General features: G+C 47.3%; 1 protein-coding gene across 1 annotated transcript in view; it reads right to left on the minus strand.

Moving 5' to 3' along the window:
• The window catches only part of LOC119978813 (voltage-dependent calcium channel gamma-3 subunit-like), an 84,971-nt gene that overhangs the window by 1,283 nt on the left and 61,111 nt on the right, over positions 1–22,577 (minus strand). Inside the window, exons 2-3 of the mRNA XM_038820690.1 lie at positions 11,864–11,947; positions 2,245–2,385 (exon numbers count right to left, since the gene is read on the minus strand). Of these exons, the coding sequence (XP_038676618.1) occupies positions 2,245–2,385; positions 11,864–11,947 (225 nt within the window). The remainder of the gene's footprint in view (positions 1–2,244; positions 2,386–11,863; positions 11,948–22,577) is intronic.

Genomic DNA, 22,577 nt, shown 5'->3' on the forward strand with positions numbered 1-22,577 from the left:
GGAATCCCCCCACCCCACAGACACAGGAATCCTCCCACCCCACAGACACAGGAATCCTCCCTCCCCACAGACACAGGAATATTGGGGGAAAAACCTCCCCACATAGACGCAGGGCAATCCCCCCTCTCCACAAACAGGGAACCCCCTCCACACATAGACACATGGGAATTCCCCTCCTCCCCAAAGAGGCAACCCCCCCCCCCCCCCCCCCCCCACATAGACTCAGGGGAATACCCCCTCCCCACACACAGGAATCCCACAGGCACATGGAAAATCCCCTCCACACAAAGACACAGGGGAATCCACAACCCCACATAGACACAGAGGACACTCCCCAGATAAACAGGGGAATACTCCTCCCCATATAGACACAGGGGAAACCCCCCCTCCCACATAGACACATGGGAATCCACACTCCTCACATAGATACAGGCGAATCCCCCTCCCCCACAAACAGAAATTCCTCCTTCTCACCAGACACAGGGATTCCCTTCTCCCCATACACACAGGAATCCCTCCCCCCACACACACAGGAATCCCCACGCACCAGAATATCCCCACACACACCGGAATCTCCCCACACAGAGTCCCCCCTTCCCATATAGACACAGGGGATCCCCCCCCCCCCTCCTGACATATACACAGGGGAATCTCCCCTACCCACATAGATAGGGGAATCCCCCTCACCACACGCACAGGAAAACCCTCTCCCCATATAGACACAGGGGAATCCCCCTGCCCACACACAGGAACCCCCTCCTTACATAGACAGGGGAACCCCCCTCCCCACACCCAGGAATCGCTGTCTCCCCACATACAGACATGGAATACCCCCACCACTCCCTGCACACAGGAACCCCCCTCCTCACATAGACACATGGGAACCCGCCTCCTCCCCACACACAGGAATCCCCCTCCCCATAGACACAGGGGAATCCTCCCCACAGACATGAGAATCTCCTCTCCCCACATTGACACAGGGGAACGCACCACCCCCGCGTAATACTCGGGCCATCCCTGCACCCCCCAAGGGGAAGTGCCATGGTACTGACCCTCTTCCCCCTCCCCCAAGGCTGTATTTACATCTCCCCCCCCCCCCCCCCCCCCGGAGGGGATGTGCTGTGGTACTGACCCTCGCCCCACCCCCCTTCTCCCAGGCTGTATTTACGTGTGCTCTCTCCCCCCCCCCCCCCCCCCCCCCCCCCCGCGCCTGTTCCTGTCGCTCCAGACCTGTGGCAAACCTGGGCGGGGAGATGCAATCCGAATGTAAGGGGCCAATACAGCGGGAAGCTCGCGAATGGCATTAAATATATCCACAGGGATATACTTCCTCTCATTCCTTGGCGGAAGGCCATTACGTCACAGGCAGGAGGCGGGGTCGACCGATTTGCGCGCGAGACCTCGCCAGCGAGAACCTCGGCAGCCTCTCCCAGGATTAATGCCACCGCAGCAGCCGACAGCACTTTAAAAGTGAATCATGATTGCAATGTAGGAAATAGGGTTGACAATTTACACACAAAATCACTCAAAAACAATGAGATAGTGAATGGATAATCTTACTGTGTGTATTGGTTGAGGGATTAATATTGGGCAGGATACCAGGAGAATTTCCTGTTCTTCGGACTGTTCCACCAACTAGTGCTGCAGAATCACAAATATTCTCACAGGACTGTACCGGAGTGTGGACCTAGACTATGTCCTGAAGTCCCTGGAGTGGGAATTCAATCCACAACGTCCTGACTCAAAGGCAATAGAGTATTCTGCACTGAGCCAAGTCTGACGTCTTATCAGTTTGTGTTGAGGGGGCTGTAACAGAAAGGCTGACATTACAGAGCTTAATAATGAAGGGTGGGAAGGGAATTTGATGGAGTTGGACTCAGTGAGAGTTGGGCTGGAGAAGGGTTGAGACTCTCCATTCAATGAAAAGGCACTCTCGGTGGACAGAGCGTGAGTGAAATATATAATTCCCTGAAAGTGCAGATAGCTGGAACCACAGGCAAGCAGCATTTGGGTTTTATAAATAGGGGTGTAAAATATAAACAATGTCATGATGAAAGGACTGTCTGAGCCAGTGCCAGGGTGTGAAAAGACAGCAGGTCTGCCCCATCCAGTTCACTTGTGATTTGAATAATCTGTGGTAAACAAATGGTTGTAAAGTTTAGAGTCAGTTGAATAGGACGAAAGCATTGGCTGAAATCCAGGATATTTGATTTATCCACATAAATCCATTTATAAATGACAAACCTGCTGCTACAAAAAAAATTCCAGAACTGAGGACAACATTGTGTTTGCTCTTGTAGAATTCACCAGCTGCAACACAGACACCACCAAGAAACAGCAATCCCACACTCAGTATCGGGAATACACTGGAAGCCCTGACGATTCCTGCAGGGAGAATGAGGAGTCAAATTAAGAAGTGCCGTGAGCTGTACACCATCATTAATGTGGTCAGAATGTATGACAAATACAAGTGATCAAACACACAACTAAGGTGTGTGATGGTGGAAATTGTTCTAATACCACATTTATTTTATGATGTAGCTCATAGCAGGAAGGACAGCCAACTATGTCTACAATTCTTTGGAAGTTGTGGAAACTGATTTGATTTATCACCAATAACACAAAGGAATAAGTTGTTCAATGTCACACACTCCATGTGGAGCCTTGTTTGAAGGGAGTGTGGGCCAGAGGCCGGTATACAGTACTGGTACAAATTCTCTGGTCTTCTGCATTCCCTGCAGAATACAGCTTCTCAGATGTTCATGCATAATTGAAGAATTTACCATAAAATGAAGTGGTGTGGCTTGGGCTAACAAGCTTGTGCATAAATTACTATTAGGAGTTTACTACAGACTACAGGAAGTAGAGAAGGATGGGGCTGGTGAAGGCGAAGGATTTGTACCTGGAAGCATAGAGGAGCTGAAGGAGAGGGTAGATCTCCCAAGTGGAAGTGAATTTAGGTATTTACAAGTAAGGAACTTTGCACGGTGTGGTGAATGGGATTCACACCGAATTATAATCATACATGTGTCGATATTGTAAGTGCAGTTGCACTACCTGACCACCAGGGGAGTAGCTCTGGGAATGCTCGAGAATTGTACTAGGCTTCTCCATTGGCTCCGCCCAGGACTCCCCCCCCCCCCCCCCCCCCCCCCCCGGAGCTGCTGTATAAAGATCAGTGCCACATGGTCAGCCGGCCAGTTCACCGAAAGTTCAATGGCTATCAGGCTGGCTCTGTTGTGAGTATATTAAAACCGCTATTCTAATCCTACAAGCACGTGTTCGTAGAATTGTTGGTTCCAACACACGAAGGGAGGAGGAGTTGGAGGGGAGATAGATTGGGGAGTGTGGAGTGAGGCATTACACAGAGTGAACTCGACCTTGTGTGCGAGGATGAGCCTGGTACATAGGGCGCATATGACTTTATGGTGAGGACGAGTGGGCTCTTTAAGGGGGTGGCAGACGAGTGCGAGAAGTGTGGGTGAGGACCAGCGAACCACGTACATATGTTTTGGGGTTATGAGAAGCTAGAAAGATACTGGGCAGGAGTGTTCGGGACACAAACAAAGATTGTGAGGGAGGAGTTCAGGTACAGATCCCTTCTGTCCCTCCTGTCCCAATACTGATGCCAGTGCCCCATGAAATGGAACCCCTCTTTCCCGCATCACTCCTTTAGCCACGGATTTACTTCCCTAATTGTTTCTTTCTTATGCCAATTTACACGTGGCTCAGGTAATAATCCAGAGAGTATAACCCTTGAGGACCTGTTCTTTAATTTTTGTCCTAGTTCCTGGTATTCCTCAAACAGGTCCTATTTCCTCGACTTGCCTATGTTGTTTGTCCCAACATGGACCACAACAACTCGATCCTCCTTCTCCCTCTCCAATATCCTTTCAAGCCAGGAGTAAGCAACATACCATGTGGGACTCTCAGTCCTGCTTACAAAGGATGCTATTAGTTCCCATAATTTTGGAATCCCCTACATTTAAATCAATATAAAATCTTCAGTCCTTGTCTGAAAAAAAACTATCCATGTTCTTTCTGTTCCCTACACTACAACTGCCTCAGGACCCATGTGCCTAATAGAAGTGGGACATCAGAATCAAATAAAAATTACAAAGTATGTTAAGGATCCAACTGAGGGCAACCTGCACCTGGACCTAGTTCCACAAGCAGGAGAACTTGCATTTGTAAGAAATAAAGAAATAGGAGCAGAAGTCGGCCATACAACACCTTGAGCTTGCTGAGCCATTCAGTAGGGTCATGGCTGATCTTTGACCTCAACTTTATTTCCCCCCTGATTCCCTTAGATTCCAATCTTTGATTGAAAATACTCAACCTTAAGCACAATAAAACTTACCAAAGCATTTCCCACTTCACAAGGAGAAAGAATTAACTGGCAATTCTGTGGGACTATTCATGTCCTCAGGGTGGTTGAAAGTGTTGTTTAGCCAATTCATTAATTTTGAATTATAGTCACAGTTGTTTTGTAGGCAAAAGTGTGGCTGTCATTTTGTGCACAGCAAGATCCCATAAACAATAATGAGATGATTAACAAGTTAATCTGTTATGGTGCTGTTCATTGAGGGAGAACGCCCTGATCTTTGGAAGGTAGCACCATGGAATCATTTACACCCACCTGAGAAAGCAGATGGGGCCTCAGCTTAACATCCCATCCAAAGACTGCACCACTTACAATGCAGTGCTCTCTCAGTACTTCACTAAAATGTCAATTTAGATCATGCTTTTGGGTCCTGGAGTGGGGTTGGAACCCATGATCGTCTAATTCAGTGGCAAGAAAGGCACCACTGAATGGTCTGCAATGATGGAATACTTAGGGGAAATGACCAAAAACATAATCAAAGTAGAAGGTTCTGAGGAAGCTTTGGAGAAGAAGAGAGGTAGAACTAGATGACTAGTTAAGGGAGAGTCTTTCTGAGTATTGGGAGGTTGGCTGAACCGAAGTCTTGAGCAGAGAGTGGGAGGTGGCAGAAGAGGCCAAAGCTGAGGGCAAAGACTGTCACACAGGGCTTTCGGAAGTTGCAGGGTAGAGAGAAACAAGACAATTAAGAGTTTCTTTTTAAGACAAGCACAAAGATTTTGAATCAGATGTACTGGAAATCGGTTTGGAGGAGATGTGACGTTGGATTTAGTGTGGGATAGAGTGCAGTGGAACTCTGAGCAAGTTGTGGTTTAGGTAGAGTGGAGCATGGGAGATTAGTGAGGAGAACGTTGGAGTAGTTGATCCTGTAGTGGAAAGTGGCACAGATGAGGCTTTTTGGGACATGAGGGATAATGTGGAAGTGAAAATTGAAAGTCTTGGTGGGAAGCCAGATATTTGAATCTACTGAGATTGTCCAGCATTTTCTGTTTTTGTTTCAGATTCCAGTATCTGCAGTAATTTGCTTTTATCTTATGATATTTAAAGTTTGGCTTAGTGTCAAACAGAAACATTGGTTGTTGGCGTTAAACTCCGACTGATTGATCTGTTGGATTGAGTGATAAAGTCAGGTGTCGAAGTTGAAGTGTTTGTTCCAATGTCCAAAGAAGATGTCTTCAATCTTGCCAATCCTAAACTTAAGAAAAGTTTCACTCGTGCAAGACATGATTCAGGACATGCACTAAAGGAGGTGGCAGAGACAAGGAGATGATGAAGATTGATTCCTCCTCCCCAATAAAAACTAGACCCCTGATTATGAATGGTGTCATTCAAGAACAATACAAAAAAGTGGAAATGAAAAAGACAGCATCCATAATTTAGAGGAAGTGGAATCTCTGGAGACCAATTTTCGGATGGTCTGTCAATCAGCACTGGAACAGGATATATGGCCTTGAAGTGACACTGTATGAAGGTTGCCATAGGAATTTGAAATAAACAGATCAATTGATCAGTGCCTCTGTTAAAATAGCAGCCAAAGGATTTGAATGAAACCCATGAAGCTTTTTTACAGTCATCTTCATATAATGTCATTTCAGGGCTTATGACTTTTAAAAGGAAAACTAAAGAAATAAGAGTTGTGTTAAATAAACTGATATGTATTATTGAAAGATTTTTTAGTTCAGGAAATAGTCAACACTTCTAATCTATAATATGGAGTAAACTGGATGAAGGGCATAATAAGAACATGTGAAATACAAGCAGGGGAGTCCATTCAACTCTTTCAACCTTCTCCCTGCTCTGCTATTCAATAAGATCAAGGCTAACCTTCTACCTGAACCGCACCTTTGCAAACTATTCCCAATATCCCTGAATTACTTTAGATTGCAAGAATTTACCAATCTCTATTTTGAATGCCAAAATTATACACATTACTCCAACTGTGGACTCATTATGGCTCTATCTGTGAGACTTATTTACTCTTATACTTCCAATTTCTTTGTAATAAACATACCATTTGCTTTCCTAATTGCTTGCTGTACCTGCATATTAACTTTCTGTAATTCATGTACAAGGGCACCATGGCCTCTTTGAATCCCAACATTTTCCGGTCTCTCGCCAATTAAAAAAATCCTGATTTTCTATTATTCCTACCAAAGTGGATAACTTCACTTTTCTCCTTGTTGTATTTCATCTGCCAGGTCCTTCCCAAGTATCTGACCTCCCTATATTCCTTTGCAGCTTCTTTGTGCTCTCCTTACAATTGACTTTTTCACCTAGCTTTCCGATATCAGCATACTTGGACACAAACTCCTTAAATGCAAGTTGTATTCAGACTTGCATAATCCATTTCCTACAGAGTCCCGCACTCCATTGTTTAGAAATTGAGGCCAAAAATTCAGTTTCCAAGCGCTGCTGATGTTGGTGCTGTAGAAGCCCGTGATGTTGAAAATGGGGGTTGACTGCTTCTGGTAGGGCCCACATGGGGCAGCATGCTGGTAAGGGCGCTAGTGCGTATCTGCACCTGAAGCTTTCAGACTAGGCAGTTTGCCACATTAAACAGCCTCTTAGTGTGTTTTGACAACATTTTGCCAATTTGGACTGTGCAGGTCCAGTTACTGCTGTGACCTAAGTATTCCCAACTGAACATGCATTCAGCTGATCAAGGGACCCAAGACTACCATTGTTTAAACAGTCATCCAACTTCCAGGTGAGGTGCGTTTGACTTAATTGTGCTCTTACAAAGTTTTGGGAAGCACTGTGCTGTATTCTTGAAGGTGCTTCAATGACTACTTGGATTTTGAAGGGAATGTTGCTGAACCCGGACAGGGAAGTCCGGCGCGTTTTCTGCCCCCTCAACACACAGCCTTATAGAGTTATGAGATGATTGTTGTATGGAGGCAGAAGGAGGAGAGGTCTTCAGAGAAAAACCCTATCACCAAGGGTTTTTGGGAAGCAAATCCCCGAGCTCCAGCTCAGCCAGAAAGCTGTGCGTGATGCCAACGATTCACCAAGGATGTGGTCACTGAATTGTGCCACTTCCTTCAGCAGAGCACGGCAGGATGTCAGTGGGCGTCAATATCCCTGTTGTCCTCAATGTCTACTGAAGTGGATCCTACCGGGGGGAGTAAATAACAATCCCAATGTTTCCCCGTTTGCTGTTCATTGCTGCATCAGGGAATTGACAATGGCTCTGTATGACTTCATTGTCTCCTATCTTCACAAAGAGAAGCAGTTCAAGTCAGCATGCTACTTTGCCAGAGTAATGGGTTCTCAACAATGAAAGCAGACATTGACTACAAGCACATGGCTCTGTGGACCCCACAGATAAACAGGAGAGGGATGAAGTACAATGTCTACCATCGTAGTACAATGGACTGTCATGCCCCGATAATGATGCCTATTATACCGGCAGCAGCCATGACGCCTTCATCCTGAGGTAGTCAGTTTTTCTCATCATCTTTTTGCCACTGACAAATCAGAGACTAGCTACTTGGAGACCAGGGCTATATGGCAACACTTAAGATCAATGCACATGACTCATGACTCATGCCCACCACCTGACCATGCAAGGGCCTGAGTATATAGCAAGAGCCATGCAGACACAAGAAGCAAACCATCAACATCCTGCAGCAATGGTTCTGCATTGGGGAAGTGTTTTGCCCTCACCGAGAGGGTATCCAAGTCGATGGTGGTCTGGTAAGTCCTTCACAACTTTACTGTCATGAGGGTGAAAACATAATGGGTGATGGAGGGGGGGGGGGGGTGGTGTGGAAAAGAATGGAGATGGCGTCGTGTAGAGGTACGAGTCTGGGTGCCTTGGCAACGGCGCCTGTTGCCGCTCTCTCCTAAGAGGTATACCACGAGCCCGGTGGTGGCGGCGACCCTAAGAATCTGGGGACAGTGGAGACGGCATAGGGGGGAAACAGGGGGCTCGATGGAGGCTCCATTAGGTGGGTTATCGGTTCATCCCGGGGAACACTGATGGGGGATTTGGGGGTGGCAAAGGGTGGGCATCAGTAAATTGAGGGACCTGTTTATTGGCGGGAGGTTTGCGGGCCTGGGGGAACTGGAAGATAAATTTGGGCTCCCCCAAGGGAACATGTTCAGATACTTGCAGGTAAAGGCGTTTGCTAGGCAACAGATAGAGGAGTTCCCTTTGCTGCCCTCGCAGGGGCGATGGACAGAGTGCTTTCGGGGGTGTGGGTCGGAGAGGGGAAGGTATCTGACATTTATACGGTAATGCAGGAGGTGGAGGAGTTGTCAGTGGAGGAGCTGAAGGCTAAATGGGAGGGGGAACTTGGGAAGCAGATAGAGGACGGGACTTGGGCGGATGCCTTGGAGAGAGTCAACTCTTCCTCTTCATGTGCGAGGCTTAGTCTCATCCAATTCAAGGTGCTGCACCGGGCCCATATGTCCGGGACTAGGATGAGTAGGTTCTTTGGGGGTGAGGACAGGTGCACCAGGTGTTCGGGGAGTCCAGCGAATCCTGCCCATATGTTCTGGGCATGCCCGGCACTGGAAGAACTCTGGAAGGGGGTGGCGGGGACGGTGTTGAGGGTGGTTGGATCCAGGGTCAAACCAGGGTGGGGACTCGCGATTTTTGGAGTTGCGGTGGAGCCGGGAGTGCAGGAGGCGAAAGAGGCCGGTGTGCTGGCCTTTGCGTCCCTAGTAGCCCGGCGGAGGATCTTGATGCAGTGGAAAGATGCGAGGCCACCAAGTGTGGTGACCTGGTTCAGTGACATGGTGGGATTTATAAAATTGGAGAGGGTCAAATTTGCCCTGAGAGGATCAATACAAGGGTTCTATAAACGATGGCAGCCTTTTCTGGACTTCCTGGCTCAAAGATAGGTATCTTGGTCAATAGCAGCAGCAACCCGGGGGGGGGGGGGGGGGGGGGGCAAGGGGGGTGTTCCTTATTGTTGTTTCTATTTTTTATCTATGGTTATGTAACTTAACATTGTTTTAATTTAAGTTGTTGTTAATATGTTGTGTTGGTCATTGAGGAGGGGCGAATGTTTGTGATTGCTATTATTATTGTTATTGTTGGTATTTATTATGGTTCGATGTTGTTGTATAAATACAAAATTTTTCAATAAAAATTATTTTAAAAAAAAATGAGGGTGAAAACATTGCCACCATACATGATGAGACCACCTCAGGAAGAGAAGGAGAAAGCACAGAGGGATGCCTTCACCCCAGATGAGCTGAATGTGAACGGCTACTGTGACACCATTTCTCTTCAGGCCTCACTCCCTCAACGCCATCACTCCATAATTCCTCACCATTAAATCCACGTGCTACCATCACAGCATCCCCTTGACTAAAATTATTAAATAAAAGCCAACAAATCCTTTTTATAACAACCTTATAAAAGAGCACTTCCGATATGCATTGTGCTAGACCTGCTTCCCATTTGGTCCTAGGTTGCATATTAAATTGATTCAAATCAGCAGACAGCATAAAGTTTGTGTTCTGCTTGCTTGAATGGGACTGGGCACAGGCTAAGCTTGAATCACACCTGAAACAAGTGCAGTCAAATATTTTCCTTTGGCTCTTGCTTTCAATCCACAGTCTCTTCTTGCTAACTCTGTTCCATTCATTTTATGCTATTCACACAATGTGCCGTACTTTTAATTGCCATTTATCTGCACAATTGATTCAAATCCATCTGAAATCATCAGTTGCATCCTCTGTTGTTAACACTTTTAATGCAGTCTAGAAATTTAGCATCACATTTGGTTTAAGTGTGTAGATAATTTACATAAAGAAGCAGCAACGAAGCATTGACCCCTGTGGAACTGAATCTAATAACTTCCTCTTAATCTGACTCTATTCCTTGCAAGTAATCTCTTGATGCTCTGTTTTCATTAATTAACGAATGTAATCAGTCCCAAAGGTTTTAGTTTAATTATAAGTCCTTCACATGGAACATTGCTAAAAGCTTTCTGAAAATCCAAATGAACTATGTATCATATAGAGTTTTACTATATTTGCAAAGAAGTCTAAATCCATTCTGGCTGATTCTAAAGTGTTACCATATAACCCAGGAAAGTGAAGGTTGGAATTAAAACCAACCTTTTTGACCAAGCTTTTGGTTATGTACCTATTATCTCCTTATGTGGTTTAGGGTCGTATTTTGTTTTATAATGTTCCTATGAAACATCTTGGGATGTTTTCTGATGTTAAAGGTAAATATAAATACAAGTGGTTGGTGTTGCTCAGATTAGATAATGCTGGGTACAATTTTGTCCTCCCTATCTCTCACGATTACTTTGTCTCTCACTCTGATCACACATTTTGTCTCACTCTTTCAAATATATATAGGTCATTTGGACTTAGGCAGAGAGAATGCAAAACACAAAGGTAGGGACTTTTACACGGATTGTAAAATACTTTAGGAGATTTAGGAAGTTAGCAGAATGTGTCCACAGGAGTGAATCGTTGCCAAGAAATGTGAGGTGATGTCTTCTGGAAAAAGGAACAAGTAATTGGGGGCATGAAAGCAATAGAACAAATACCTATTGGTTTGAATATATAATTAATTGAAAATGCAATTAAAAAGCATTTTGTGGTTCATAAGTAGAGACGCAGGGTACCAGAACAAAGAAGTTTGCTGAATTTGTATATGCCTGTAGTTACAATTGAGGTAGAGTGCAGAGTTTGGAAGACCCTGTTACGAGAAAGGACGTAGAAAGGATGCAGAGTAAATTCAAAGTAAGAAGATGCTGAGGTGAAATTGCTTTCGACTCAGAGTTGTTGAAGTATGGGATGCTTTACTGGGGGGGGGGGGGGGGGGTGTTTGAGGTAAAAATCATTGAATTTTAAGAAATCGGTAGATAATCATTTGAAGCAAAGAAAGATACAGGGCCATAGGGAAAGAGTGGAATTGTGGGAATTTGTTGTTAATTGCTGTGGCCAAAAGCCAGCGATGACATGATGTTCTCAATTGCCCCTTGCTGTAAACTTTTATGATTCTACAGATATAGAGAAAACCATTTCCAAATGTAACGGGGATGAGCTATGGGGTTAGAGAATTTTCAAATGTACAGTCTATGGTGAAGTTTAGAGTATGCAAACATATTAAACAAGTAATTCAAGGTGAAGCTGGAATATTACTTCAATATGGGCCACATTAGTGGACTGCATTTAAATAAGACAAACGTAACAACCAAAATGTAACCTACTTCTTTATCTAAAGGCTGCTAAACATTTGGAATAATCAAAGTAGCAGGTTAATAGATCTTAAAACATTTGGATGCTAAAAAATGTTTTTCTAGTTTGGGTGAGTTGGGTTATTTGAGTACCTGGCTGAACAGCCTTTTTCCATCACTGACTTCATTGGCCCACATCTTAAAATGTTGAACAAATTAGTTGGGTTTATAACTAATTCGGAGAGATTATTTGTATCTTGTGTTCAAAAATGCCCTACACAATGAAACAAAACCATTCAACCTGTGTGAAGCTCTCTCTCTGGAAACTTACGCAGCAAATATTCCGCTGTGTCCTGCTCATAGTCTGCATCCTCTGGAAAATGATCAATTATTTTGCAGATTCCTTTGAAGGTACCTGTTTGGAACACACATTTTAGAATCCAACACTTAAATATGTATAAAAATAGACACACAAGAATTTTTTCAAAAGGAAAAAAAATCAAAATACATCAGCCTGGAAGAAAATTAAGTGAAATTAAATTGCAGTCTGATATCGCTTTTCACATCCAGGACTCAACTTCACAGAGAACCTCTTCACTGCTCATCACTGATCCATTAGTGCCAGGGGCTTCTTTCAAAAATGCATCTGGAGCTGAAGGCAATGCAATAATCATTTCAGCATGAAATCTTGCACCTTTGTTGGTCCAAGTTACAATCATTGCCCATTCTCTTTCTCTCTCCCTTCTCTTCCTTTTTCCTCTTTCTCAACACCTTCATCTCTCCATTCCCTTGCTTCATAATCTTCCTCTGTCCTCTCACAATTTTCTTTCTCAATGAGGCGAAGGCTAAAACATCTGCCCCCGCATCCATCTGCAGACCCGGCAATCTGACACCCTGAATATGGCCTCCAGGGAACCCAGCTCCAATTCCACATGCAGAACCTTGGACATGGTGCTGAAAAGTGACCCCCAATATTTCTCCGAATTCAGGCAGATCCAGAACATATGGACGTGATTGGCTGTGCCCTCCCACACCGCTGGTAGCTATCCTCCACCCCCTCAAACTGCTGGCTCATCCTCGAGTTCATTAAGTGCATCCTATAAGAAACTTTTAATTGAATCAACCCCAGCCTCTCACACAAAGTCGAGGCGTTAACCCTTCACAGCACTTCACACCATAATCCATCCTCTAACACCATCCTCAACTCTTCCTCCCACTTGCCCTTAACCCTTCCATGGATTCCTTAACCTCCTCCATAATCCTGCTGTAGATCACCGAAACAACCCCACTCTCCAGCCCCCCCCCACCGACAGCACCTCCTCCAACACCGAAGAGGACGGTGCCAGTGGAAAGTTCAGCAAAACTTTTCTTGCAAAATTTTGCACCTACATGTACCTGAAGCCCTCCTCACGCTGGAGCCCATACTTCACCCCCAACTCCCCCAAGCTTGCGAACCACCCCTCCAAAAACAGATTCTTCATCTCATTCACCCCTTTCTCCTCCCATCCCCAAAACCTCGCATCCATCCTCGCTGGCTCAAACCCATGTTTCTCTCTTAGCAGCATGACCCTCGAACCTGCCCGCAACTTGAAATGCTGGCTGAATTGCCCCCAAATTCCAATCTTCAGCGTGGCTACCACCACAGGACTACCTGAGTACTTCCCTGGGCGAGTGGTGCTGTTGCCAGCACCCATAACTCCGACCCTTTACAAGAACCCGCCTCCATCCACTTCCACAAAGCCGCTGTCTCTCTGCTCCAGCCCCACACCTTCTATGCATTCGCTGCCCAGTAATTGTGTAACAAGTTCGGAAGGGCCAACACCCCCCCGACTGCCACCTCCTCTGAAGCACTGCCTTCCTTATCTTGGCTACCTTCCCTGCCCACAAAAACGACATGACCATCTTGTCCACTCTCGAAAGAAAGACTTTGGCAAAAAGACCGGCAGTCACTGGAACAGGAACATGAACCGTGGCAAAATGTTCATTTTTACTGCCTGCACCCAACCTGCCAGCGACAAGGGGAGAATATCCCATGTTACTAAGTCCTCCTTTACCCTCTTCACCAGGCTCGTGAAATTAAGCTTACAAAGTTGTGCCCAGTCCTCATCCAATTACTTAGTGTGGATACCTGTGCACCCTTTCAGCTAATTTTCTTATTTGCTAAGATTTGTAATGTTTTATATTGAATATAAGAACATGAGGAAGGACATTTCACATCCTTATTCAGTGCAGATACCATTAATCTGTAAATGCAATTTGTCATCTGACCTCATGTGGTTGGAGTCTTTTTTTTGAGTCAGCCTCTTGCTTTATATCATCAACAAATAGTGCCTTTATTTGAAAAATAATGAAGGAAGTGTGATTTAAACTTATTTATAGCATTGGGATAGGGAAAGTACTCAAGGCTTTCTGAGAGACTGATATCCTTGAAGGTTGATAAATCACCAGTACCGGATGGAATGCACCCTAGTCTATTAAAGAAAGCCAAGGAGCGGGCAGCACGGTGGCACAGTGGTTAGCACTGCTGCCTCACGGCGCTGAGGCCCCAGGTTCGATCCCGGCTCTGGGTCATTGTCCGTGTGGAGTTTGCACATTCTCCCCGTGTTTGCGTGGGTTTCGCCCCCACAACCCAAAGATGTGCAGAGTAGGTAGATTGGTCACGCTAAAATTGCCCCTTAATTGGAAAAAATGAATTGGGTACGCTAAATTTATTTTAAAAAAGGAAGCCAAGGGGAAAATGGCGGATGTGTTGAGGATCATTTTCCAATCTCACTAGATACAGGTGAGGTACCTGAGGATTGGAGGTCTGTGAACATTGTACCATTATTTAAAAAGGGTGCAAGGAATAGGCCAGAAAATATAGACCAATCAGTCTTCAGACAGAGAGCGCACACAGTAAGCGAGCACTTTTCCAGGAGACACATCCGGAGTGAGACTCATACAGAGTGAGAGATTTAAACTTGGTAATTTGGTGCAGTGAGGTAATTCGGTGCAGAGTGTGAGGAGGTGCTTTTTAACCCTGGTAAGTGACTGGTAAGTAGTCTCTCTTTTTCTTTTCTAATTTATTTATTTTTAATTTGAAATTCTAGTTGTTTAAGTTTACCTAGGGTTTAAAACATGGCAGGAGATCCCAGACCCGTGTCATGCTCCTCGTGTGCGATGTGGGAGCTCAGGGACACGTCCACTGTCCCTGGCTCCTTCACGTGCAAGAAGTGTGTTCAGTTGCAGCTCTTGTTAGACCGCTTGACGGCTCTGGAGCTGCGGATGGACTCACTTTGGAGCATCCGCGATGCTGAGGAGGTCGTGGATAGCACGTTTAGCGAGTTGGTCACACCGCAGGTGAAGGTTACTGAGGGAGATAGAAAATGGGTGACCAAAAGAAAGAGCAAGAGTAGGAAGGCAGTGCAGGTGTTCCCTGCGGTCATCTCCCTGCAAAACAGATATACCGCTTTGGATACTGTTGAGGGAGATGGCTCACCAGGGGAAGGCAGCAGCAGCCAGGTTCATGGCACCGTGGCTGGCTCTGCTGCACAGCAGGGCAGGAAGAAAAATGGCAGGGCTATAGTGATAGGGGACTCGATCGTAAGGGGAATAGACAGGCGGTTCTGTGGACGCAATCGAGACTCCAGGATGGTATGTTGCCTCCCTGGTGCAAGGGTCAAGGATGTCTCGGAGCGGCTGCAGGACATTCTGGGGGGGGGGGGGGGGGAGGGTGAACAGCCAGCTGTCGTGGTGCACATAGGCACCAACGATATAGGTAAAAAACGGGATGAGGTCCTACAAGCGGAATTCAGGGAGTTAGGAGTTAAACTAAAAAGTAGGACCTCAAAGGTAATAATCTCAGGATTGCTACCAGTGCCACGAGCTAGTCAGAGTAGGAATGTCAGGATAGATAGGATGAATGCGTGGCTCGAGAGATGGTGCAAGAGGGAGGGATTCAAATTCCTGGGGCATTGGGACCGGTTCTGGGGGAGGTGGGACCAGTACAAACCGGACGGTCTGCACTTGGGCAGGACTGGAACCGATGTCCTAGGGGGGGTGTTTTCTAGAGCTGTTGGGGAGGGTTTAAACTAATGTGGCAGGGGGATGGGAACCAATGCTGGAAGTTGGAAGGTAGTAAAACAGGGACAGAAACAAAAGGAAGTAAGGGGAAAAGTGCAAGGCAGAGAAGACATAGTCAGAAATCCATAAGGGCGACAGTACAAGGTACAGTGACTGAGGGGAGCACAGTGAATAGGCCCAGTAATAACAAAAGGAATAAAACTGGAGATGTTAAGATTCAAAACAGAGGTAAAAAAACCCAACATAAGTGTACTTTACCTGAATGCTCGTAGTATTCGGAATAAAGTAAATGAGTTGGTGGCACAAATCATCGTGAAGGACTATGATTTAGTGGCCATTACTGAAACATGGTTAAAGGATGGTCACGACTGGGAGTTAAATATCCGAGGGTATCAAACTATTCGGAAGGACAGAGTGGATGGTAAGGGAGGTGGTGTTGCTCTGTTATTTAAGGATAACATCCGGGCAATAGTAAGGGATGACATCGGTGCTATGGAGGATAAGGTTGAATCCATTTGGGTGGAAATCAGGAATAGTAAGGCGAAAAAGTCACTGATAGGAGTAGTCTATCGGCCACCAAATAGTAACGAGATGGTGGGGCAGGCAATAAACAAAGAAATAACTGATGCATGTAGAAATGGTACAGCAGTTATCATGGGGGATTTTAATCTACATGTCGTTTGGTTTAACCAGGTCGGTCAAGGCAACCGTGAGGAGGAGTTTATAGAATGTATCCGCGATAGTTTCCTAGAACAGTATGTAATGGAACCTACGAGGGAACAAGCGGTCCTAGATCTTGTCCTGTGTAATGAGACAGGATTGATTCATGATCTCATAGTTAGGGATCCTCTCGGAAGGAGCGATCACAATATGGTGGAATTTAAAATACAGATGGAGGGTGAGAAAGTAAAATCAAATACTAGTGTTTTGTGTTTAAACAAAGGAGATTACAAGGGGATGAGAGAAGAACTAGCTAAGGTAGACTGGGAGCTAAGACTTTATGGTGGAACAGTTGAGGAACAGTGGAGAACCTTCCAAGCGATTTTTCACAGTGCTCAGCAAAGGTTTATACCAACAAAAAGGAAGGACGGAAGAAAGAGGGAAAATCGACCGTGGATATCTAAGGAAATAAGGGAGAGTATCAAATTGAAGGAAAAAGCATATAAAGTGGCAAAGATTGCTGGGAGATTAGAGGACTGGGAAATCTTTAGGGGGCAACAGAAAGCTACTAAAAAAGCTATAAAGAAGAGTAAGATAGAGTATGAGAGTAAACTTGCTCAGAATATAAAAACAGACAGTAAAAGTTTTTACAAATATATAAGACAAAAAAGAGTGGCTAAGGTAAATATTGGTCCTTTAGAGGATGAGAAGGGAGTTTTAATAATGGGAAATGAGGAAATGGCTGAGGAACTGAACAGGTTTTTTGGGTCGGTCTTCACAGTGGAAGACACAAATAACATGCCAGCGACTGATAGAAATGAGGCTATGACAGGTGAGGACCTTGAGAGGATTGTTATCACTAAGGAGGGAGTGATGGGCAAGCTAATGGGGCTAAAGGTAGACAAGTCTCCTGGCCCTGATGGAATGCATCCCAGAGCGCTAAAAGAGATGGCTAGGGAAATTGCAGATGCACTAGTGATAATTTACCGAAATTCACTAGACTCTGGGGTGGTCCCGGTGGATTGGAAATTAGCAAACGTGACGCCACTGTTTAAAAAAGGAGGTAGGCAGAAAGCAGGAAATTATAGGCCAGTAAGTTTAACTTCGGTAATAGGGAAGATGCTGGAATCTATCATCAAGGAAGAAATTGCGAGGCATCTGGACAGAAATTGTCCCATTGGGCAGACGCAGCATGGGTTCGTTAAAGGCAGGTCATGCCTAACTAATTTAGTGGAATTTTTTGAGGACATTACCAGTGCAGTAGATAACGGGGAGCCGATGGATGTGGTATATCTGGATTTCCAGAAAGCCTTTGACAAGGTGCCACACAAAAGGTTGCTGCATAAGATAAAGATGCATGGCATTAAGGGTAAAGTAGTAGCATGGATAGAGGATTGGTTAATTAATAGAAAGCAAAGAGTTGGGATAAATGGGTGTTTCTCTGGTTGGCAATCAGTAGCTAGTGGTGTCCCTCAGGGATCTGTGTTGGGCCCACAATTGTTCACAATTTACATTGATGATTTGGAGTTGGGGACCAAGGGCAATGTGTCCAAGTTTGCAGATGACACTAAGATGAGTGGTAAAGCGAAAAGTGCAGAGGATACTGGAAGTCTGCAGAGGGATTTGGATAGGTTAAGTGAATGGGCTCGGGTCTGGCAGATGGAATACAATGTTGACAAATGTGAGGTTATCCATTTTGGTAGGAATAACAGCAAACGGGATTATTATTTAAACGATAAAATATTAAAGCATGCCGCTGTTCAGAGAGACTTGGGTGTGCTAGTGCATGAGTCACAGAAGGTTGGTTTACAAGTGCAACAGGTGATTAAGAAGGCAAATGTAATTTTGTCCTTCATTGCTAGAGGGATGAAGTTTAAGACTAGGGAGGTTATGTTGCAATTGTATAAGGTGTTAGTGCGGCCACACCTGGAGTATTGTGTTCAGTTTTGGTCTCCTTACTTGAGAAAGGACGTACTGGCGCTGGAGGGTGTGCAGAGGAGATTCACTAGGTTAATCCCAGAGCTGAAGGGGTTGGATTATGAGGAGAGGTTGAGTAGACTGGGACTGTACTCGTTGGAATTTAGAAGGATGAGGGGGGGATCTTATAGAAACATTTAAAATTATGAAGGGAATAAATAGGATAGATGCGGGCAGGTTGTTTCCACTGGCGGGTGACAGCAGAACTAGGGGGCATAGCCTCAAAATAAGGGGAAGTAGATTTAGGACTGAGTTTAGGAGGAACTTCTTCACCCAAAGGGTTGTGAATCTATGGAATTCCTTGCCCAGTGAAGCAGTTGAGGCTCCTTCATTACATGTTTTTAAGGTAAAGATAGATAGTTTTTTGAAGAATAAAGGGATTAAGGGTTATGGTGTTCGGGCTGGAAAGTGGAGCTGAGTCCACAAAAGATCAGCCATGATCTCATTGAATGGCGGAGCAGGCTCGAGGGGCCAGATGGCCTACTCCTGCTCCTAGTTCTTATGTTCTTATGTTCTAAATGTGGACAAATTATTAGAATCAAATTTGAGAGACACGATAAACTGTCACTTAGAAAGGCTTGGGTTGACTTCCGGTGACGACGATGTGCTGAGCAGTCACACATTAATCAGGTGGCTCTCCTCCCGTGGACTCGAAAAATAGCCACTTTTCAACGAAAACTCGCCAGAAACACAGCAACTCATTCCACAACCTTAGAAAGACAGAGGAAGGAAGAAAGAGAGGGAGAATACAAGAAAAGATGCCCAGAAAGGGCCAAACTAAGAGCCAAACAGAGTGAAGGAGTGAAAGGAGCCCGGAACGGCAACATTCCGATGAGCCAACCAGCGCACGAAACGGCGGAACGCAAATTTCACCGCAGCAAGAAAGGCAGGGGAAGCCACGAGCAAACCCCTCCCCCACTGGGGCAGGGGGGGGGGAGCTGGGAATGCATCCTTCACGGAGGCACTAAGGGAGCACCAGCAGGAGATAACGGCTGAGATAAAAGCGGCCATTCAGGCTGCAGTGAAGGGTGCGGTGGCCGAGACTCTGGGCCAAATACAGCAGAGCGGAGATGAGACTGGAAGCCCAAGAAGTGACCATCAAGGACTTGCAGAAAGCTGCAACCGTCCAGAGTGATCAGTTCATGCCTCTGGAGAAAGAGGCGGAGAAGTTGGTCGCGACGCAGGGCAGCCCCTGGGGTAAAGTGGAGGATCGGGAGAACCACTCAAGGGGACAAAACCTGCGGATTGAGGGCTTATCGGAGGGAATTGAAGGCAGAGATCCCACAGTCTTATGTGGCCCAGATGCTGGGCAACCTGGTGGGAAGGGAAACTCCCCAATCCAGCAGAAATAGATAGGACGCACCAATCGCTGTGCCCGAAACCCAAAGCCAGTGAACAACCAAGGGCAATAATAACCAAACTGAACCAGTACCCGGACCGAGAAAGAATCCTGCGCTGGGCCAGGCAGTCCAAGAACTGTAGCTGGGAAGGACATAGAATAAAGATGTACCAGGAAATTGGGGCTGACCTGGCCAGGAGACGGGTGGAATTTAACAGGGCAAAAGCAGCCCTGTACAAGAATGGCGTATGCATTGATGTGCTGTACCCAACAAAGCTCTGGGTTACGTACCAAGGCAAAGAACACTTCTTTACAGCCCCTGTCGAGGCAGACAGGTTTGTTGCGGAGTGCGGGCTGGAACGAGAGCTGGGGGAAGGGGGACAAAGGGGGGGAGCACGGGAAAGGGGGGATGGGGGAAGGGTAGAGGGGAAGACTGGGGAGTAGGAGGGGCATAGGAAGAAGTAAAAATGTGACCAGAATGAGAGCGGAAATATTGCTACAAAGGGCCGCAACCAGGGCCCGGAGCAAGGACTGCAAGCAAAACTTAGTACGGTCTCTGGGTGAAGGGAGACCCCGGAGTTACAGGGGCCTATCCATGTGGCGGATGCAGAGTTGGCGGCCATGTTGGGCACCCCCTGGACAAAACTAAACCCAAGAGTGCAGGGGCAAATCCACATGGCGGACACACTGTTGGCAGCCATGTTGGGTGCCCCCTGGACAAAGGGAAACTCTGGAGCGCAGGGACCTGGCATCATGGGGAGAGCAGTGACAGCGGCCATCTTGGGCGGCCCCCTAACAAAGGGAAACCCCGGAGTGCAGGGACGCGTCCACCAGGTAAGTATGGTTAATCCCAAAGCGCGGGCTTTCCTCTGGTTTCCTGCGCTGCGGGATGGACCTGGTGGTGGGGGCGTGGCCTCTACTGGTTTTTTCCCGCGCTGATGCGGTGCCAAGGAGGTGTGGCAGGAGGGGGGGCGACCCCATGTCGGGAGGGGCCAGGTGTTGGCGGGAGTTGCCGAGGTCAGCAGAAGTCAGCTGACTCACGGAAGTACCATGGAGGGTGCGTCGTGGCTAGGAGGGGTCCTAGCCTGGGGGAGGGGGGGGGGAATATCGGGTTGCTGCTGGAATGGCCAGGAAGGAGCTGGTGTGGGCCGGGGGGGTAGAGGGGAGGCGGTATCGTCATGGGGGACGGGTCGGGCAGGGTATGCTGTCCTGGGGCGAGCAGTCGATGAGCTATGGCTAGTCGGAGGGGGGGGCGGGGTGCCTTCTGAACCGGCTGATTACCTGGAACGTGAGGGGGCTGAATGGGCCAGTTAAGAGAACTAGGGTATTTTCTCATTTGAAGGGGCTGAAGGCGGACGTGGCTATGCTCCAGGAGACCCACTTGAAGGTGGCGGACCAGGTTCGTCTGAGGAAGGGGTGGGTGGGGCAGGTTTTCCACTCAGGATTAGACACGAAGAACCGGGGGGTGGCGATTCTGGTGGGGAAGAGGGTGGCGTTCGAGGCGTCTGAGGTGGTGGCGGACAAGGAGGGCAGATATATTATGGTGAAGGGTAGGCTGCAGGGAGAGAAGGTGGTGCTGGTTAATGTGTATACCCCGAATTGTGATGATGCTGGCTTTATGAGGCGCATGTTGGGCCGCATTCCGGACCTGGAGGCAGGGGGCCTGATCATGGGGGGAGACTTTAACACGGTGCTAGATTCGTCACTGGACTGGTCCAGTTCAAGGACGGGTAGGAGGCCGGCGGCGGCCAAGGTGCTGAGGGGGTTTATGGACCAGATGGGAGGGGTGGATCCCTGGAGGTTTGGGAGGCCGAGGGCGCGGAGTATTCCTTTTTCTCCCATGTACATAGGGTTTACTCCCAAATAGATTTTTTCATCCTGAGCAGGGGATTGATCCCTAAGGTGCAGGATGCCGAGTATTCGGCCATAGCAATTTCAGACCATGGGTCAGACCAGCACTGGGTCGATCTGGAGATGGGGGAGGTGCGGGACCAGCGCCCGCTGTGGCGTCTGGATGTGGGGATGCTGGCTGATGAGGAGGTGTGTAGGAGGGTTCGGGGAAGTATTGAGGGGTATCATGAGACCAACGACACGGGGGAGGTCCAGGTGGGGATGGTCTGGGAGGCTCTGAAAGCAGTGATCCGGGGTGAGCTGATTTCCATCCAGGCCCATAGGGAAGAGAGGGAGAGACTGGTGGGGGAGCTCCTGGATGTGGATAGGAGGTACGCGGAGGCCCCGTAGGAGGGGTTGCTGGGGGAACGGCGTAGCCTGCAGGCCAAGTTCGACTTGCTGACCACCAGAAAGGCGGGGACACAGTGGAGGAGGGCGCAAGGCACGGTATATGAGTATGGGGAGAAGGCGAGCAGGATGTTGGCCCATCAGCTCCGCAGGCGAGATGCGGCTAGGGAAATTGGTGGACTGACGGATAAGGGTGGGAATGTGGTGCAGAAGGGGGCAGAGGTGAACGGGGTCTTTAGGGACTTTTACGAGGAACTGTACCGGTCGGAGCCACCGGTGGGGGGGGGGGGGGGGGGGAGATGGAGAGCTTCATGAACAGGCTACGTTTCCCAAAGGTGCAGGAGGAGCTGGTGGAGGGGCTGGTGGCGCCGATAGAGTTGGAGGTGCTAGTCGGGGGGATTGGCCAAATGCAGTCAGGTAAGGCGCCGGGGCCGGATGGGTTCCCGGTGGAATTTTATAAAAAGTATGCGGATCTGGTGGGCCCCCTGTTGGTGCGAGCCTTCAATGAGGCATGGGAGGGGGGGGCTTTGCCCCCGACGATGTCACGGTCGCTGATCTCTCTGATCCTGAAGCGGGATAAGGACCCCTTGCAGTGTGGATCATACAGGCCAATCTCGCTCCTCAATGTTGATGCTAAGTTGGTGGCAAAGATCCTGGCCACCAGGATAGAGGACTGTTTGCCAGGGGTGATACACGAGGATCAGATAGGATTTGTCAAGGGAAGACAGTTTAACACGAATGTGCAGAGACTGTTAAATGTTATTATGAT

This window comes from Scyliorhinus canicula, chromosome 15 (genome assembly GCF_902713615.1).
Source record: "Scyliorhinus canicula chromosome 15, sScyCan1.1, whole genome shotgun sequence".
Classification (NCBI taxonomy): Eukaryota; Metazoa; Chordata; class Chondrichthyes; order Carcharhiniformes; family Scyliorhinidae; genus Scyliorhinus; species Scyliorhinus canicula.